Below are 19,356 nucleotides of genomic sequence, written 5' to 3' on the forward strand. Positions count from 1 at the left end.
CCTTGAAGTTTGTGAAACTCGGCTAGCGTGCAAGATGCCTGGTCGTAGTACTTTGTTTAGTTGTTTCAGACCTTGTGGTGTGGATTCCCGACTGGAGGATTCGTGTCCGATACCTCCGGTTGGAACTCCTACTTATGACCTGTATAGCAAACATGGGCTAGGCCCGATTACCTTTAACGATTATTGGATTAAATATACAAAGAAGGACGGCGACCTTCGTTGGCCACCTCACGGTAGCTTCGAGGCGCCGATCTTAGATAATCTAGAAATTAAGTTGTTCGAACGAAAATCAAGGCCGGCCATGTTTGATGCCTTTCGGTTGTGGCGCAAAGAAGCCCGACAGAAAGAAATTAGACAGAATAAACGTACTCAGCGAGATAATGTTGCTACCATAGTTAAGAAAGCTGAGCAGTTCCAGCGTGATAAGGAGGTTAAGGATAAGGAAGTGTTTGATAGGTTACAGCGTATGACTATAGATAAATGTTATCCTGCTTTGCCTACGGAGTCGGAAAAGAAGGAAGAGGCAGTTGAGGATCCTTTAATGTCTTATCTCATGAAGTCGCCACCTCCGTACGTACAGGGTACCCCAGCTGCAGCTCCTGTGGTCCCTGCCGTACCTCTTCTTCCGCCTATTCCGCCTCCGCCTGTTCCTCAACCTGCACCCGCTCTTCCAACTGTTCCTGCTCCTTTGTCTGTTTCTGTCCCCACTGCTCCTCCACTTCCACATACTCCTGCTGCTGCTACTGCTCCTGTTTTGTTAACTCCTGCTGTTGCTACTGTTTCTACTCCTTCACTTGTTAGTCCTGTGTCCTATACTTCTCCCTCTACTCGTTCTCGAAACTCTCCCCTTGCGGCTAGTTTCTTTCATTCGCTCGGACCTGTGCATGGGTCCGCTGGTTCTGATGGTACACAGAGACGTAGTCAGCTTCCTGGAAACAGAGAACGTGTTGCGCTATATAACATGGCGATGGGTTGGATGGTAAACCCTCTTAGAAATCCACCCCGTGTTGTCCTTGAAACGTTCTGTCAGTTTAATATACCAACCCAGAGATATGTGTTTAATGAAATGTGCAAGTTCCTTCATGATCAGATAGTGGCCGATGCGCCTGACGAGGTGCTGACCGCCCTGTCTGAGCTTCAGCTTCAGTTCGCAAATGGACTGATAGTAGATACTAACGTTCGACGTGCTATTGAGCGGTTGCTATCTCTTCGTCCCGCTCCCATCCCTCATGCATTGTTTGTTGAGGATATTGAAGGACAACCAGATGAGTCTGGCCAATATCCCATGCGTGAAGTTCCACCGGTTTGGATGCCAGGTAACCCCGCAGCTGCCCCTCCGGTCCTGCCATATTTCCAGAGAGTATGGATACATCTCCCATGGAAAAGATCGGAAGTGTTACAGGTGAAGCAATCTTTGCCTGATCCGCGCAAAAATCCTACAGGGTATTACAAAGAATTATCGCAGCTCGTGGATGCTACGATAATGAATCTCGCCGATATCGACATGCTGTTTGGCAATGTTGTACCGCAACCGGTATGGGCTAAGATTCGTCAGGAAAATCACGCGACCGAGCTAGGTGGTGATTGGGCGGCCATTGTAGCGGCAGATGGGTTGCAAGTTGGTGGCGCTAAGCCTGAGCAGTTGATTGCTGCTCTTCCTCAACGAATAATAACATTAATGAAAACGCTTATGCCAGCTATGAGAGTAAACTGGGACAAATTGTCAGCCTGCAAGCAGAAGAAAGATGAGAGTGTTTCCGATTTCTTTACAAGGTTTGAGGAAGCATTCATTGACCATAGCGGACAGGATATGGGTACCGAGGGTGGACAAAGGTTGTTTGTGGATAAATTTGTTTCGAACTTATTGCCCGATTTGAGCAACAAATTAAAGAATTCGGAAAGTGCATGGGCCGTTTCTACCTCTGCTCAGATATTGGCTACGGCACAATATTATGAAAACAGGGAGAAAGAGGAGAATGACCGTGCTGACAAAAAGACGAAGGAGCTGAAAACTAAAGTGTTGTTGCAACAAGCGTATCCGCCGCGTTCTAATCAGAATGCGCCCCAACAGAATAGATCGCAGACGCAGTCGAATCGGTCACAGCCGCGAAACGATTCCTCCTCCCAAAGATCATCGTTGGGGTACAATCAATGTGCTTATTGTAGACAGGAGGGACACATTAAATTCAATTGTCCTGTTTTAAACGAACGTAGTAGTGGTAATCCGTCTAGAGGAGGCCGTGGTGGTTCGCAGCAGGCATCACGAGGTAGGGGTCGTGGTACTCAGAACGATCGCTCAGATAACTCATCTAATAATAATAATTGTTTTGATCAACGTGGATCGTCGCAAGGGCGATCTGCGCAGTACAACGTAGACGATTATTATGTCGATCAGGGGACTGACGACAGTAATTACTAGGACAGCCGAAGACAAGGAGAGGGAGTGGTATCAGTTCCGGTTGATCAGAGAGGGCCTTACGTCGCAGTTGCTACATCGGGCGTCGTTGAGCCTTTTCTGTTGGACACTGGTGCAGCGAAAAGTTCTATCATGCATTCGAAACTCCCTGGCGCACTTTTGTCTGGCTTAACAAATGTATCCGTTGGATTCTCTGGCGCCCCTGTTAGCAATCCAGTTTCGCGCCCTTTGCCCCTTACAATTGGGTCACGTGCGCTGGAAGCTCCATTGATTCTAACCACAGGTTGTGGTGAAAATCTTTTGGGTCTGGATTTGCTTAAACGTTTGTATGCAACTTTGTATTGTTCTCCTGCGGGTGTAAAGCTTACGTTAGGAGAGAGGGTTGTCTCTCCTATGTATTTGTCTCTCGATAGGCTTCCACCGGAATTGAGTTCTCTTCCTGCGTCTTTGTGGGCGACAGGTCCAAATGACGTGGGCCTCCTGGATATTTCTCCCTATGTTGTTCAGTTGAAAGCTAATGTGCGATTGCCACGTATTCCCCAGTACCGTATCTCTCTTGATGGTGAACGAGCATTGTTAGCGATCATTTATGATTTGATCGAGAAAGATGTTATTGAAGAGACTAGAGGAAACGTGTGCAACAGCCCTGTGCTGCCTATTCTTAAACGTACTGATCCTTCGAAACCACCTGTTTATCGTTTTGTTATCGATTTACGGGAGGTGAATAAAATTGTTGTTCCTCAATTTCCCGTCGTGCCTGACATCACGGCGCTACTGACTCTGATTCCAGCTTCTGCATCCTGGTTCTCGGTGATTGACTTGAAGAATGCGTTTTTCAGCATCCCGATTGCTGAAGAGAGCAGGGACCTTTTCGGTTTCTCTCTCGGTGGACGCAGCTTCCGGTTCAAACGCGCTCCTCGGGGCTACTGTGAAAGTCCATCTATTTACAGTCAAGCCTTGAAGGGTCAACTGGATGCGTTTAGGTTGCCGGTTGGTGCGGCCTTAATCCAATACGTCGACGACTTATTGGTGGCTGCTGATACTCAGGACATTTGCAAAATTGCTACAGTGTCATTGCTGCAACATCTCTGTGAGTTAAATCACAAGGTGTCGCCTTCTAAACTCCAATATTGTTGTCAAGAAGTAACCTATCTAGGTCACTTATTGTCAAAGGAGGGAAGGAGATTGACCCCAGAGAGAATTGCAGCGATTGCGCGAATGGCTGTGCCAAAAACCCAAAGAGATGTGCGTGCCTTTCTAGGTATCACGTCGTACTGCAGGCAATGGATTCCTAATTTTTCATTGCTAGCGAAACCATTGGTGGCTCTTACGTGTAAGGATGTTACAACTCCTTTACCATGGACGGAAGAATGTCAGAAAAGTTTTTCTGAACTGCGTGATTCATTGTGTTCGGCACCTGTGTTAGGTACCCCTGACTACAGTAAGCCGTTTACATTATATGTTCACGAGAGGGAAGGTTGTGCTTTGAGTGTTTTGACGCAACCTTTTGGTGGTAAGCAGCGTCCATGCGCATATTTTTCCTCGACCTTGGACCCAGTAGCTAGAGCATTGCCGAGTTGTTTGAGAGCAACTGCGGCAGCTGCGGTCTCCATCCGACAATCAGCAGGATTGGTCATGGATAATATGCTCACGGTGATGGTTCCGCATGCAGTCGATACTCTTTTGAATCGTACGAAAACCCAGCACTTGACAAGTGCGAGGTTGTCTGGGTACGAGTTGACACTGCTGGCAAGCCACATTCAGATAAAACGTTGTAACGTTCTGAACCCGGCAACTTTGTTACCGATTAGCGCAGAGTCAGATGAAGTAGCAGGAAATGATTGCTACTTGAGGACTGAAGAGGAAACGAAAGGTCGAGTGGACCTTAAAAACACCCCATTGGAAGACCCGGATGGCATTTTGTATGTGGATGGGTCATGTTTTAAGTTGCCGAATGGTGATGTGACTACTGCTTATGCTGTTGTAACGTTGAACACTGTTGTTGAGACTGCGAGATTGAATCAAAATTCTGCCCAAGCTGCAGAATTGATTGCTCTTACTAGAGCATGTGTGTTAGCAAAAGGGAAACGTGTGAATGTGTTTACTGATAGCCAATATGCGTTTGGTGTTGCTCACAGTTTTGGACGATTGTGGAGAGAGAGAGGTTTCTTGACGTCGCACGGTACGAAGATTCAGCATGGCCAGTTGGTGAATGATCTTTTGGATGCATTGACTTTGCCTACGCAAGTTGCGATTGTTAAATGTAGTGCACATCGTAAGGTGACGGATGATGTTGGTCGTGGTAATGCGTTTGCAGATGAGATTGCTAAGGAGACTGCCCGGAACCTTAGCACTCGAATGTATGTGACGAGTTCGGTTAGGTGGCCTACGGAGTCGAGTATGTGTGAAGACACTATTGAAAGCGTGAAGAAAATTCAGAATGAGGCCACCGAGACTGAAAAGGCGAAGTGGAAAGAAAGTACGGGAAAATTGGATGCGAGTGGTTGCTGGATTGATTTGTCGGATCAGGAAAGATGGTTGTTGCCCGATGCGTATGTGCTGGCCGTTGTGACAATGGCACATGGGTTAGCACATATCAGCGTGAAAGGCATTTGTAAATTGTTGGCGCCTGTGTGGAAGAATGATGGCATTACGAAATGTGCTGAACGTTTGGTGAAGAATTGTATGGTGTGTATGATGTACAATCCTGGCAAAGGAACCCCAACTCCTCCTGGCAGTTTTGCTCCCCCTTCGTATCCCTTTGAGGTGATTCAATTGGATTTCATCCATATGGAGCGATGCAATAACCTGAAATACGTTTTAGTTGTGGTTTGTGCATTCTCCCGATGGATCGAGGCCTATCCTCTCAAAGACAATACTGCTTTGTCGACTGCGAAAATCCTACTGAAGGAATATTTTCCTCGGTATGGAATGCCTAGAGTCGTGTGGTCAGATAACGGAAGTGAGTTTGTTGGAAGTGTGATGAAGAGTGTGTGCAAGGGCCTTGGAATTAATCAGAAATTCCACAGCGCCAATCATCCCCAGTCAGCTGGATTAGTTGAGGGGTATAACGGTACCCTTAAACTAAAGTTAGCAAAGATTCAGGCTACGACTGGTCTTTCGTGGCCTGACGCTTTACCTTTAGCATTACTGTCAACTAGGGCGACTGTACACTCCCGAGTAGGGCTTAGTCCCTATGAAATAGTGTTCGGCCGTCCTGCGAATGTGTGGGGGGTTCCTAGGCCAGGAATGTTTTCTGATCTTGAGTACCCAATGTTGATTGACTATTTACATGACTTGACTGCTAAACTGAGGTTAATTCACCAACAGGTTTACGACGCATTGCCGACGCGGACGGAGGGTCCAGGCCACCAGCTCCAGCCCGGAGACTGGGTGGTGACAAGAAACTTTTCACGTAAAAACAATCTGGACCCGAGGTTCACCGGACCTTATCAAGTGCTCCTGGCCACGAGGACTGCCGTTCGTCTTGAGGGGCGTAAAAATTGGGTGCACGCCACCCACACTAAACGAGTCCCCATCCCTTTGCCGGCAGACCCGTGGGTAAGGAGAGGCATTGCGTCAACGGAAATAGAAACATTGCCGGCGTTTGTGCCCTTCAGCGACGCACAGCCTGTTGGAGAATCCTCAGCGCAGCAGAAAGGCACTGTTGAACAATTGTCATCAAAAGACTCGAGACCAGAACAATCAACTGATCAGCAGGACGCTGTCTCTTCAACGGATCCTTTGTTCGACGAGCAGACACGTCCTGGGAAACACCGATACTCTTTGCGATCTCGCACTAAGGACAAATAAAATATTTTGCTTTGCTGAATTGACAACTGCATTATTCCATTTTCCGTGATCAGTTTTGAACATTCGTATTACTGTAATTATTCCTGTATGTATATATATTGAGCTTCATTCCTTGTACTTTTTGCTTCCACAGCTGAGAGACTTTGTTTTTGCATACATACATATTGTGTATTGAAGGCCGTAGGGCCGCGCGCGTACTCCCTTCTGGATAGTAGGTCTTGACGCTAGGTTAAAGGCCGTCGGTTCCTGGGAACTCCTAGGGATTGACTATTGCTACACAGAACGAAGTGCGTCAAGAAACGTTGCGGACGGTCGTAGGGAATGGCATTCTCGAAGCTGAATGATTTGGAGGGAGCTAAGGCGCACAGACTCAAGCTGCAGCAACTCAGTCGTACCAAATGCTTCATATTTCAACTGTTTGTATTGTTTTTGACTGCTTCTGCACTGTTGGCGGGTGGGGTGTATTACACTATGTCTTACTACTTACCTGCTACACCTACTCCTACTCCTTTCCCTAATCTTACCTCTACTGCTTCTCCCCATTCCTTTCACATGTTACCGGAACACGAGCAGGCTAGACGTGTAGAATTCCGCAACAATTCCTTTATTCAGCTCCTTCATCAGCATCAGTTAGTGGTTAACACTACTAATTGTTGGGTGTGTGGATTGATGCCACATACTACGGATAAGGGAATTCCATATCTGGTGTTACCGTATAGTTCCCAAGGGTCAGCTCGAGCATTTCAAACAATGTTTCGAAGCGCACTGGGTTTCCACCCCATTCGAGAACCACGTTCCCCCTACTCTGGTCCTACCTCGTATCAAAAACCTTTGTCGATAGCAATAGAGGATTTAGATAGTGATATCTATGATCCTTCGCTTATTCCTGAAGAAGAGATACAAGCCTATAGGGTCCTAATTAGAGGTGAATATAGTGTGTTCACTAGCGAAAAGCAGCTTAAAAGCTCGCCTCCGATATGGGTCGTACCCCACACTGGTAATTTTTGTCTTATGGGTCGTGGCCGAAGATCACAAGCCCGACTTGGAGCAAGTGCTTGCACTGAAAATTACATTCTGCCGATGACCTCGTCCCCTGTGTTTCTGGCTGCCAAGGGTACATACTTTATCTGCTATGATCGTGCATATGCATGGTTGCCCGCTGACTTCATGGGCTCATGCTTCATTGCAAATCTGTTGCCTCCGACGTTCACTGTAGATGCCGATTATCACAAGACTAGAGTTGTGAGAGGCGTAATTAGCGAAGAGGACACTGCCGGTCAAGAGGCAGGAGACTTTTTCAAGGGTTTCCTCCCGTTTTGGGGACCTATGGTTAATAGTAGGAATCTGAGACAGTTGACTCGGGTGGTGGAATCGACAGCTAATATAACTGCCAGTGCCCTTGGTAATATCACCACAGAACTTCAGGCGGAGAGACTTATGACGTTACAAAACCGTATGGTTTTAGACGTCATTTTAGCAGATCGCGGTGGGGTATGTAAGGTGATCCATTCGAGTTGCTGCATTTTTATTCCAGATAATGCTCCAACTGTCTATCAAGCCATCTCGAGGTTGCATAAGATCTCCGAATCCATACACGTGGATGTAGGGGATTGGACGCTACTTGGATGGTTTTGGGGCCTGATGTCGACTTGGGGTTGGAAGATTCTGATGATCATCGGGGTTGTTGTGGTGTTCCTGTTCACGTGTTGCCTTTGTGTGCAGTGTGGTCCTGCCTTATGTGGCCTCTGTGCTACAACGTGTATGAGACAACCACCTGTTACCAAGGGGACTCGATTGGACAGAGCTATGCTACAGCAACATCTCGATGGTCTGATGAATATCGAATATGATTCCGACTAGTGCTTGCCTACATGAGGGCAAAAGGAGCGTCTGAGGTTCCGTGACAATTGTAAGTGGTGCTTTCGACTCGCACGAACATGGTCGAGTCTGGTATCTATGAACCGCAAATGACGAGTTTAGTAAGTATGCGCAGTTTCGCTGTGCTAACTTAAACCGTTCGTTTGTTATGTGGGTTTTTCATCTGCACCCACGGGTTCCATCTTAGATATGGCATCCATTTTGTCTCTTGCCCTCAAGTAGCCAGCGAACGGACGCTGTCCGCTTCGCGACCCTGGGACTCCCAAGATATGTGCGGAAGACACATGTCCTTTGTAAGTGTCTTTATGACGAGGGGGATGTTACTGTAAGGCAGATGGCGCCGCTCAAGGCTCATCTTGCCGCACGGACTTATTGTCTCAGCCGTGCATCTCATTAGGCACGTCCCTTTGATGCCTGTATCTCGTGTTTCCCGATACCTCCCCTTTTTACACCCTTTCCGATCTCCCCACTGTCTCCGTCTTCCTCTACACCTGTCCTTGTTCCTATTTCGATCTATTTTACTGCTGATTGGAATTTGCTAATGGTGGGAAGATGGTTTTTACAGTTGGGAACCGCCAAATGTTTCCGCACTTATGTTTCGGGCCTTATGTGTTTCAAAGTGACCAAAGCGACCCCTCTGGGGGATAATGGTGGGAACCGGGTTGTAAACTTTTGTGTCCAATGTTGTCCTATGGGTAAAAACTGTATAAAAGGAGCGATCCACAGAACCAATTTGAAGCAGTCTCCCCAAGTTGCACGTGGTGTACTTGTCGTGACTTCTGTGTTCCCTGCAGCAAATAAACCTTGAATCTTTGACGTCGAAGGAAGTGTCCCGTGTCTCTGTGATTCGTACGCCGGAGCAGGTTACCCACGAAGGTTTCAGGTGTTGTGCCCTGGCACCGCTGGGTCCTACAGAACCCAGTCCTTCACCACAATGATGTCCGTCAGTAAACAAATAAATGGAACTGTGCAAGATGTGCCCTGTGTTGTTTAACTTCAAGGACAGGAAGCGGCAGAACAGCCAAGCTGAGGAAGCAGCGAACTGTTATACGTTTTAGAAAGGCACAAATTTGGATTGAAAGGTGATGATCTCACATGAACTGACAGTTGTCAACCAATGGAATTGCTGAATGACGGTGAAATAGTATTCTTTTAGTGTAGATTAGTAAGTTCTAGCTAGAGAAAAAGTATAAAACCTGACCCCTTGGGAGGAGGGCTCACTGCTCGTTCCTGGATCCTGAATGGCATGAAATGCTGTCGGACCTTTGACTCACGTAAGGATAATAGAACTAATGACTTTTCTTTAGGTTTAATTAAGTTTAGTCAGGGAAATAGACTTTAGGGAATGGGATCTTTTCTACATTAATTCTCTGTAAGCTGATCTGTTTTGAAGTGACAGTTTAATGTGCCTTTAATTGATTAAATGATGCTTTCTAATACGCTAATAAAAAGATTTTAATATTCTAAAAATGCTCGTTGATTGAAAAATAAAATTAATAAAATAGATTTTGAAATGACAAGCTGGTCTTGTTTATTCTTAGTCTAGTTACCATTAGTTGATCCATTACCTAAGTGGCTTAATTAAATGTTTCCATTATTATTTTCATGATTATGATGTTGACAAGCTGCAGTTGTATATAAAATGTATATAGTTTGTGAATAGTTCCGATTAATTAGGTCACATGATTCAGTTGCTCAATATCTGTCTCTGTTACTTATGGGCCTTAGTGAAGTGTTTATGAATAATGGTGAGTATCATGGTGTAGGGTTGTGTTTTTGAGACAGATTTTCCATAGGGACGCTGGATCAATATGAAATGCACAAATGGGTTGAACACCATAAAGGGGCAACAGAAATGAAACCTTGAGAGTCTAAATGATCCATTATGCTACACATTACTTCCGGGGCTCATTGCGGGTGCATACAGAGGTAATTTTACAAATGGCATCTCAGTATTCATATACTTTCAAAAATAAAATTAAAGGTTATGGATGATGGACTAATTTTTCAATCTTCACCCTGACATGCCAGAATCGGGTAAACAAGCTGCTCATTTATATGGTCATTCACAAGATAGAAAAGGCCATACAGAACATTATACGGAGTGCTGTAATACACTTTGGAAAATTTATAGTGAACCTCTAGCAACACTCATTAGAACAGGTTTGGAGCAACCGACTCACTGATATGATACAAAACTTAGAAGAGGAGAACCTGTTAACCCTAGGAATCTGTATTAGCATAACAAAATCAGCAAAAGTTGCAGAACCCTTAGGTACAGATCTACTGGATGTTAGCTACTGAGAGATTTGCAATCTTCTATTAATTTAGTTTACAAGATTTAGAGAAGTGTGGAGAAGTGTGGCTCAATGGTTAGACCGGCAGACCCTGATGCAGAGGTCTAGCCCGGGAAAAGGGTTCAATTCCCCGCCTCGGCGGGTCTTGGGCTCAAAATTCCACGGACCTGATAATTCTTGCCTCGGTGCCTATTCAAATAATAGAGTCCCACTCTGCAACTCTGGGCAATAGCTTGCTTAATCTCCACAACGGCCCCCACAACGCTAAGGATACCTGGCCTCCACCTTGTGGGTGCCCAGGAGTGGACGCCTCCAGGGAAAGCCAGGATGGGTTCCACAGCGGTATTCGTACAAGCGCCTTGAGACCCTTGCGGGTGAGTAGTGCGCTATACAAGTATCAATTTACGTTACGTTACGTTTAGATAGAGGCAAAACGCAAGTAAGCAATTCTCTTTATTACAATTGCTAACATCCAAGCTACAAGTGACATCGCCTTCTTCCCCTGATGCAAAACAACTCTCACCTCATATGATCATACAATAACAGTTGGGGAAGATGGAACAACAAAAATGGAGAAAAATGAAGGAGCGGGTAGCAGGAAAGATTGGGCCGTCCAAAGGTACTAGAAAAGTGAGCTACAACATATAACAAAACTTAATTTTTAACCCCAGGGCAGAGAAGGAAGCAGGTAAACATTATAGAATAGATCGGAAAAGGAAACTAAACAGACCATCAACAAAAAATTTATAACAATTTCGTCTGTTATTCCAGGTTTCCTTTCTAGCATCACTTCCCCAATTCCATCCCCTTGACTGGCCACACTGATGCTCCATATTCTTACAGTCGGAGCCAATGCTGCAGGAAGGTGGGCTTTGGAAGGGTGCTGTTTCGGATAAATTAACTTAGTCATACAGTTTCTCTTTCTCGCACCAGTTCATACAATGAAAGCTTCTCTTAAGAGGCTATGAGGAGACTTTGAACTCAGCCGGTGAACTGTAAGTCATCAGAGGTTCAGATGATGGTAATGCGTTTGCTCTGCGTTGTACTGCTCTAGTTGTGCAGACAATGTTTAACTCAGTGGAATAAAAGATTTAGTATTAATACCACTGTGAGGGTTCAAGCAGTACTATGTGGTACTTTGGAGAGAGACAAGAACTTAGACTTGGGCATGTCTTTCCCCATGAAAGTTTCTTATGCCTTTTGTCAGGTTTAATTTTAGTGTTCCTTCCTGATGTGTGGGACAATGGGGCTATACACAAAAATCAAAAAGATCTAAATTAAACTTTCTGCAGACTAAATTCTTTTAAACGGGCAGCCATTGTCTTAATGATGCTAACCTGTTGCTCATAAGTTGCATGGAGAGACGATTGTCACTGATTCCCTCATTTAATGGGTCTTATTGGATCATTGCTCTACGTAAGTCTTATGCCCAATAAAGAATAACCAGACTCCTTTCATTATGCTTTTGAGAACCCCGGCTCTATTACTAATATTATCTCTCTCATGGCTACTGAACTTTTAACATTGTAATCACTACAGCATCTTTCTTTCTGTGTGAAATTCACAAGATTAGTGCACAGAGGGTTACTCACCCTTCATCCATGTTGTCTACACGTTTCAGCGTCACTTAGCTTAAATATGGTCAAACATTTTTCAGATCTTGGTTCTGTGGGCACAAGAATATATCACACATTTGCTGAAAGTGTCAGATGTACTTATTAACGACAGTCAGCGCTCAGGTGTGTCTGAGTCCAATAATGCCTGCTTTGGCGTTGCTCCTTTCCTGTCCTAGTATAGTCCAATTGTTCTCTTGTTTCTTCAGGGCACCCTGTATGTATGCCTATCTTTCAGGCAATCATGATACTTGCGTTCTCACTGGACAGGCACTCATTGCAATGAGGGGAGGACCGCCACAGACAGGCCGTCGGTGGCGGTCCGCCGCTCTCCAGGGCATTGGCCCGACCTCAGCATTACAATGCAGTCAGTCAGACCGCAGAGGTCGGGGGTAGGACCACTGCTTCCGACAGGATCAAAGATTCCTGTCGGGACGGCGGTTGGATTCCTAACCCTACATTGGAGGTGATGACTGGGCAGGCACTGCCGTAGGGATTAGGGTATGCCTATCCGACTGCTTGTTCATGGTGGTGGGACCGCCATGAACAGGCAAACTGAAAGGGACTTTGGGGACCCCAAGCAGGTCCCCATATGCCACTGTTAAGTGGCCCTGGGGGAACATGTAGTGCCCCCCTACCCACCCATGCACTGTGTGCCAGGCACCTGGCACACGGTGCATGGATGTGCACAAAGTGCCTTTTTCTTCGGCAGCTTGAGCTGCAACTCTATTCCTGGGCAGCAGCACCAGCTGCAGTAGAAAAGAGCACTTTATAAGCACCTGCACGGCTGTCCCAATATAATAGGGCAGCTGACCGCGTACTCATTGTCAGACGGTCACCTGCCCGATACGATGGCGGTCAGCGGTCCAGCCGACCGCCATTGTAACGAGGGCCTAAATTATTAACAACTAATATCTGTTCTAATGTATTATCTGTATCAACCTTGCTATCCCTGTGAGAAAGAGAGGAGGCTGGACTTTTTCCATTGTTGCTACACAACTGCTTAAATGCCCTGCCACTAAACAAGCTGCAAGCTGGACATTGGGGGATTTTAGGTGTTTAGTGAAAACACATCTGGTTTAAAGTCATGACAGTGACACCGTTTTATGCCTGCTTTGCTTTTGTTCTTCCTGTTGGAATGACAGAGTGGAAGGTAGATATGGTTATGGTATCGTAATGGAATAGTCAAGAAGATAACAAAATGCATTGTTAAATCAGGTCTTCAAAACTAAAAATATTTTTTTAAAACACACAAAAAAACTCAACCGCTGAGCACAGCTTAACTTACTTTAATGGCGTCCTTGGCATCCACAACAGCAAGGTCTCGCAGGGTCCATGCTGTCTGTCTTTTGTAGGAATCCCCCTTGTCGGACTTCCTCACTTTCACTACATTTACTTGCACCGGACGTTCTGTTGTAACTGAAAAAACACACAAGTCTTAGCTTTGGAATGACATTTTGTCTTTCAACAAGAATGTTTGCACTGGCCCAATGGATGCTTATATTGACATCAATAATACGCAAATCCCGTTTCAGGCGCAAACTGTCCTATTTGAGCATAAACTCTAGTTTTTATCAGAAGCAGGATTACATGGCGACCAAATTATTTCAGAGGCTAGAGAAGGCTACCACGACGGGCAGCAGATAAAACCTGCCGTTAATCATGAAGGCAAATTGCTCCCGGCGCTGTTTTGCATCACCCTCCTAGAACGAGTGCACACCTCTAGTCCTGAGGGGCGAGGGGCACATCGGAATCGGGTCAAAGTTGCACACCTGCTAATTTTCAAGCCCAGGGTTAGCAGTAATTAGCGCACGGACAAATGGTGCTCATATTTTGCGCAGGCCAAGTCATCAGGCTTCCATATTGAATTGCAACCGACGTGGATTTGTATTTTTTAATAAACACATAACTCACAATATTTATGAACGGTGAGTACCTTTAGTATAAGACACTTTCCACAGGGTCGATTTTTTGGGGGTGTTTGATATAGAGTGATCCAGCTCCAAGAATTGAAGCAGGGGCATATTAAAAATAATGCGCTGCATGCAATATGGTGAACTGACGGGATCATACAGAATTAAACAAAACTACAATGGAAAGGTGATGCGGATTATAACATGTATGTAGGTCACCTAGGCAGTTCCACTCTTTATATTACATTTATTGTAACTGTAAAGTTTATTTATTTAGTGTTTACCACCCCTGATGATAGGTTTAAGCCCTTTGTGGCGAGTAGCATGCAATTCGAGAAGATAGGTTAAAGGGAAATTCTGGTAGTTAGTAACAAATGCTTCATTTTTCCATGTAGGATTAATTGTGCTAAGTTTGTGCTCTTCAAATCTGATTCAATTTACTTTCATGTTTTGAATGATAGATTAGTTGAAGAGGGTGTTAAAGGGAGGGCTTGAGATTTTATTGGGAATGGTGGACATGTGCGCCTGTTAGCTGGTTGAATTGGATGGAAGGTGCTATGAGTTCGGAAATCATGTTTGGGAGTCCACTGTAGTCAGAAGAGTTTGGGATGAGAGTGGCGAAAAAGGTACATGGGGAAGTTTTTAATTTTTTTTAAATGAAAATTAAATATAGATTTATCCAGGCATACACACATCTAAATACGTTCATTTATGTTCACTTCTATATATATATATAGAACAAGGCGGGAGCAAGCCGCCGAAACGCGTCTAAGCAGAAACTGATCATTTAAATAAATTGTTTGGATTCAGATTCACGGAGTCAGCGCCGTCTTTTATTTAAAGTTTGGTGTGGTAAAGAATATATATATATATATATATATATATATATATATATATATATATATATATATATATATATATAAAACGTTATACGGTTATATCTCTATACAAGGCATAATCATATCTCTATACAAGGCATAATCATACACACATATATATGTATATATATATATATATATATATGTATATATATATATATATATATATATATATATATATATATATATATATATATATATATATATATACATATATATACATACACACACACACACACACATATCCACACACACACGCACATACATGGAGTAATATTTATGTAGCCAGACATACACCTCATGCCTAAATATATACAGACTTAAAAAATCTAAATATATTGTTATACCTTTAAAGATAGCATAGAAAATATCCATACGTACCAATACCTAGCCATATAAGCATATTTATATACTCTAACGTATATGTATTATCATGCAAAGAAGCAAAAATCAACACACTCATGTACATATATGTTTTCGACATACTATGAAATGCATATATATATAAAATGCATAAACATGCATTTATTGTCATATACATACCATATGTCTATTACATTTTATTTTTTTAACAAATATTTTTATTAACATGTAAAATAGGCACATTAACAAGTGTACAACACATTTGCTTAGGTTAAACAATATGGGCTAGCATGAGGTATTCAGTATGATTATATTCAACAATTTTAAGTCTCGAACTTGTCTACAGTTTTTGTTTATTGTCTACTGGGGCAGAGTCTCGGGACGAGGCCAGAATTACTCTGGCATCAACCTTCAGTTCATTAGTAAGCTTGTTTATTCAGCATTACTCTGGCATCAACCTTATATCTGTGTGTATGTGTGTGTATATATATATATATATATATATATATATATATATATATATATATATATATATTTATACGCACACACACATTTTTCATATGCACACAAACACATTTGCAGATACAACCCCATACAAAGCCTAAATTCATACTGAAGTAGGCATGCATATGGACCCAACAGTTACATATCCAGATACATATACGTGTGTAATGTAGACATGCATACATTCCCATACACATAACAACGTTTTTACATTTATTTTGCATTCATCATTTATAGTACATACATATTTGGTTCCTTGCTCAATCAAATAATCCTGGTCAATTTCGAAGATGAAGTATACTACATGTTGAGGCACGGCCTGTTTACCTCCACTGAGCATTCAAAGACAAAACATGCATGAGCACTAATATTCTAGGATGTGCACACTTCCTGACGTTATGGCAAGGACACCTGAAAATTCCCCCAGTTGTTATGTTTCCCAACCTAGGCCTAAGAAGCAAAGCGACCTTTTACCTACATTTGTCCCACCTTGCTCTGCATAACGGTTCTAGCACTGACCTTTTACCCAGGTATGTGCTGAAAAAATGTCAATTGGTTTCCTTGAAACTAGCCTTATTTATTATGCATGAGGGTTCTTAGTAAAATCCCCTGCATTTGACATACATACCAGGATTAACATACTCTGTACGAAAGTCATGACCATCTTCATCCTAGGGCGACAGAACTACTTTGCATAATTGCAATTATTGATTTAGGCTCATTTGCATAATCATACCCACAACATATTGATTGTGGTAGGGACCAAGAGGCTATCTTCGTGGTATAAAAGAGCCACATCCTCACTAGATAACCAGAGGGGAAGCTTCCACGCTGACACAAGACACTGCGGTCCTGCATGCTGAAGCTTCAACATGCAGCGGTTTGACATCCCTTGTGGAGTGTCCAACTCATGACCAAGACAGGGTCCTTCATGCTCTCCCATCAGGTAATGGCATTGGCTCTTTCTTAGTGGATTCTTGGCTTAATGCCCACATACATGCTAGGTACATTTAGGTAGGGTTCACATAGTAGGAGTACACTTGATTACTGATAATTTTAATTGCCTCCATTTATTCACTGTTTCAGCACCATGGTAGAATTCCTCCTTCTAGTTACTCTGTTGGTGCTTGCAATCTTTTACATTTGCTTTTGTCTAACGATTGTCGCAGCACACATGTTTTATACTAAAATGAAGCTGGTTCAATAAATGCTTATTGAAAACGTCCCCGATGTTTATTCTGTGTATCTCTCTGCGACTAAGTGAGCACGATTGACTGAGTGAAAAGTACTGTACTGTTTCCACAATCCCTAAAGAGTCAAGGGTTGTATAGTTACATGGTTGCCAGAAACTATTCGCTCCTTGGTAACGTTAGGGGGCTTATGTTGGCACTGTGAGCTACCTGGTCTATAGGGTAACATATCCTTTGTGGGTGTCCGGAATCAGTCCAGACACCAATCCCTTAGTTGGTTATCTACAGATGTGCAGATCCTATGTATTTTTAGGAAATACACAACACAGGTAAAGCAGAAACTTTAATGATGCAAGGGGTCACTTATTTATTTTAATTTATTGACCTACCTGCCATTTGTAACGCTCAATGATTGCCCAAGAAAAATGGGCAATAACATCAAAGCATCCTTTAGTTAAACAGCCATGTTGCAATGTTTTTCCTCAAGGCAAAGTAATTAGCTTAATTCCTAATGCCAAAAGGGGGGTCATTCCATTGCCTAGCAGAGAGATACGAGGAAAATCTTCCACTTATTCGAACTCTTTTAATTTTGTGAAACTTGAGCAGTACTCCAGAAGATGAGCGCAGGGATTGTGAAGGGCAATAAGAAGTAATATGGGCTCTTAAATCAGTTGAGCCCTTGCCAACTTTGCTTTATGGCAAGCGCATAAAGCTTTTATGACTCTTTTTAGTATTGTTTGCCGGTGCAGCCATCGTAGATGAGAAGATTTCTGGTCAACCAGACGCTATCCCCATCATGTCCTAATTCAATTGGAGTCCCTCAAGGATCTACACTATCTCCATCACTTTTCAACCTGCATGTCGAGCCTCTTACAGAAATTCTCCCAAACGCAAATATATCCTATCACATGTATGAGGACGATACGCAGATATACATCAAGATTGCGTCCCTTGAAGACATCAAGTTAATGAATGAGGCCCTAAAAGTGTCACCATGCTGGTTAACTAGCAATCATCTGAAGCTAAATGCACAAAAACTGAATTCCTATTCATTTCACCACACAGAAGTGAAGGAATGGACCAAACTGATCACAGCACAAAACTGCACCCCTACTCTAGTGGACTCAGCGCAATCACTAGGAATCACGCTGGATAAGAACCTAGACATGAAAGCCCACATCAAATCAAAAAGTGCCCCTTTCACCTGAACTACATTAGGAAAGTGAAACCATTCTTTTCTACGGCGAATCTCAAAATGGCAGTACAATCCTTAGTTATCTCAAGAATTGAATATGGATGCACAACCTTAGCAGGTCTACTAAAAATTTCCACAACACCACAAAACACATACCTCAATGCAGCTGCAAGACTCATAACCGGATCGAGGAAATTCGATCATATCTCTCCATACCTGAAATCGTTAAACTGGCTACCATACGAAGCCAGAATCCAACTTAAAATGGCATGTATCACCCACAAAGTGCTCCACTACAAAACACCAAGATACCTGGCCCAGAAGATTGAGCTATCTGGAGGATGCAGACCAGCCAAGAGTGCCACGGAGCTGCTGCTGAGACCACCCATCTTCCGGAAGAAGAAAACGTATACCAGAGCTTTCTCCGGAGCAGCCCCCAGAATTTGGAACTCACTCCCTTCAAATATTAGGAAAATTCCAAACACGGCAACATTCAAGAGGGAAGCGAAGATCTTCCTAATGAGTAAGTTCCTTACATAGTCAAGACAGGTCATCACCACCGTGATATAGCTGTTTCCAAAACAGAACAACAAATAAAAGTAAAGAGAAAGTCACCTGCTATACTGGGAATAACCTTTGTCGGTACTATACTAATCCAGACTTATGGATGTAGAATGCACAAAAAAAGACAATTCAGATACTATTGGTACTGGAGTCCCAATACACCTGGTACAGTACAGTAGACAATTCCAATAACTTTTATTGTAACCTTTAAGTTAAACATTTACAAGAATTATACAGATGTATGTCATTTCCTATATCAAGTTGTAGCCTAAACATACCACGTAATTGTATTTATCTATGCTAATATGTTATAGATGTATACCGAACCTACCATATACCATTGTGAAACGTGTACTATATAGCTTTATACCTAACCTACCTCATATCATTGAATTGTCATGCCTTTTAAGATGTAGCTCGAACCTACCTCATGTAAATGTGAAGCGCTCCGATACCCAAGGGTCACCATCGCGTTATATAAAACTCTCTAAATAAATAAATAAAAAGTAGCAAATCTGGCGGCATTATATGGAACAAGTTGGAGTCTGCTCGTAACAGTGATAATAAGAAGCCCAACATACGCATTACAACAGTCTACTGTAGACAGAATGAACAACTAGCTTACAATGGTCTAGCGGAAAAAAGGGTAAACATTTGCGTAACAGCAGCAGATAATGTAAACAAGTCACACTGACTTTTGAGACCTGTGTCTTAATAAATAACTGGTTTTCA

General features: G+C 43.3%; 1 protein-coding gene across 9 annotated transcripts in view; it reads right to left on the minus strand.

Moving 5' to 3' along the window:
* EXOC1 (exocyst complex component 1) overlaps positions 1 to 19,356 on the minus strand; it is a 332,741-nt gene that overhangs the window by 263,863 nt on the left and 49,522 nt on the right. For all 9 annotated transcript variants that reach the window (XM_086962628.1, XM_086962632.1, XM_086962630.1 and 6 more), the window contains one exon: positions 13,306 to 13,436. In XM_086962628.1, coding sequence (XP_086818754.1) covers positions 13,306 to 13,436 — 131 coding nt within the window. The remainder of the gene's footprint in view (positions 1 to 13,305; positions 13,437 to 19,356) is intronic.

This window comes from Lissotriton vulgaris, chromosome 3_1, assembly GCF_964263255.1.
Source record: "Lissotriton vulgaris chromosome 3_1, aLisVul1.2, whole genome shotgun sequence".
Classification (NCBI taxonomy): domain Eukaryota; kingdom Metazoa; phylum Chordata; class Amphibia; order Caudata; family Salamandridae; genus Lissotriton; species Lissotriton vulgaris.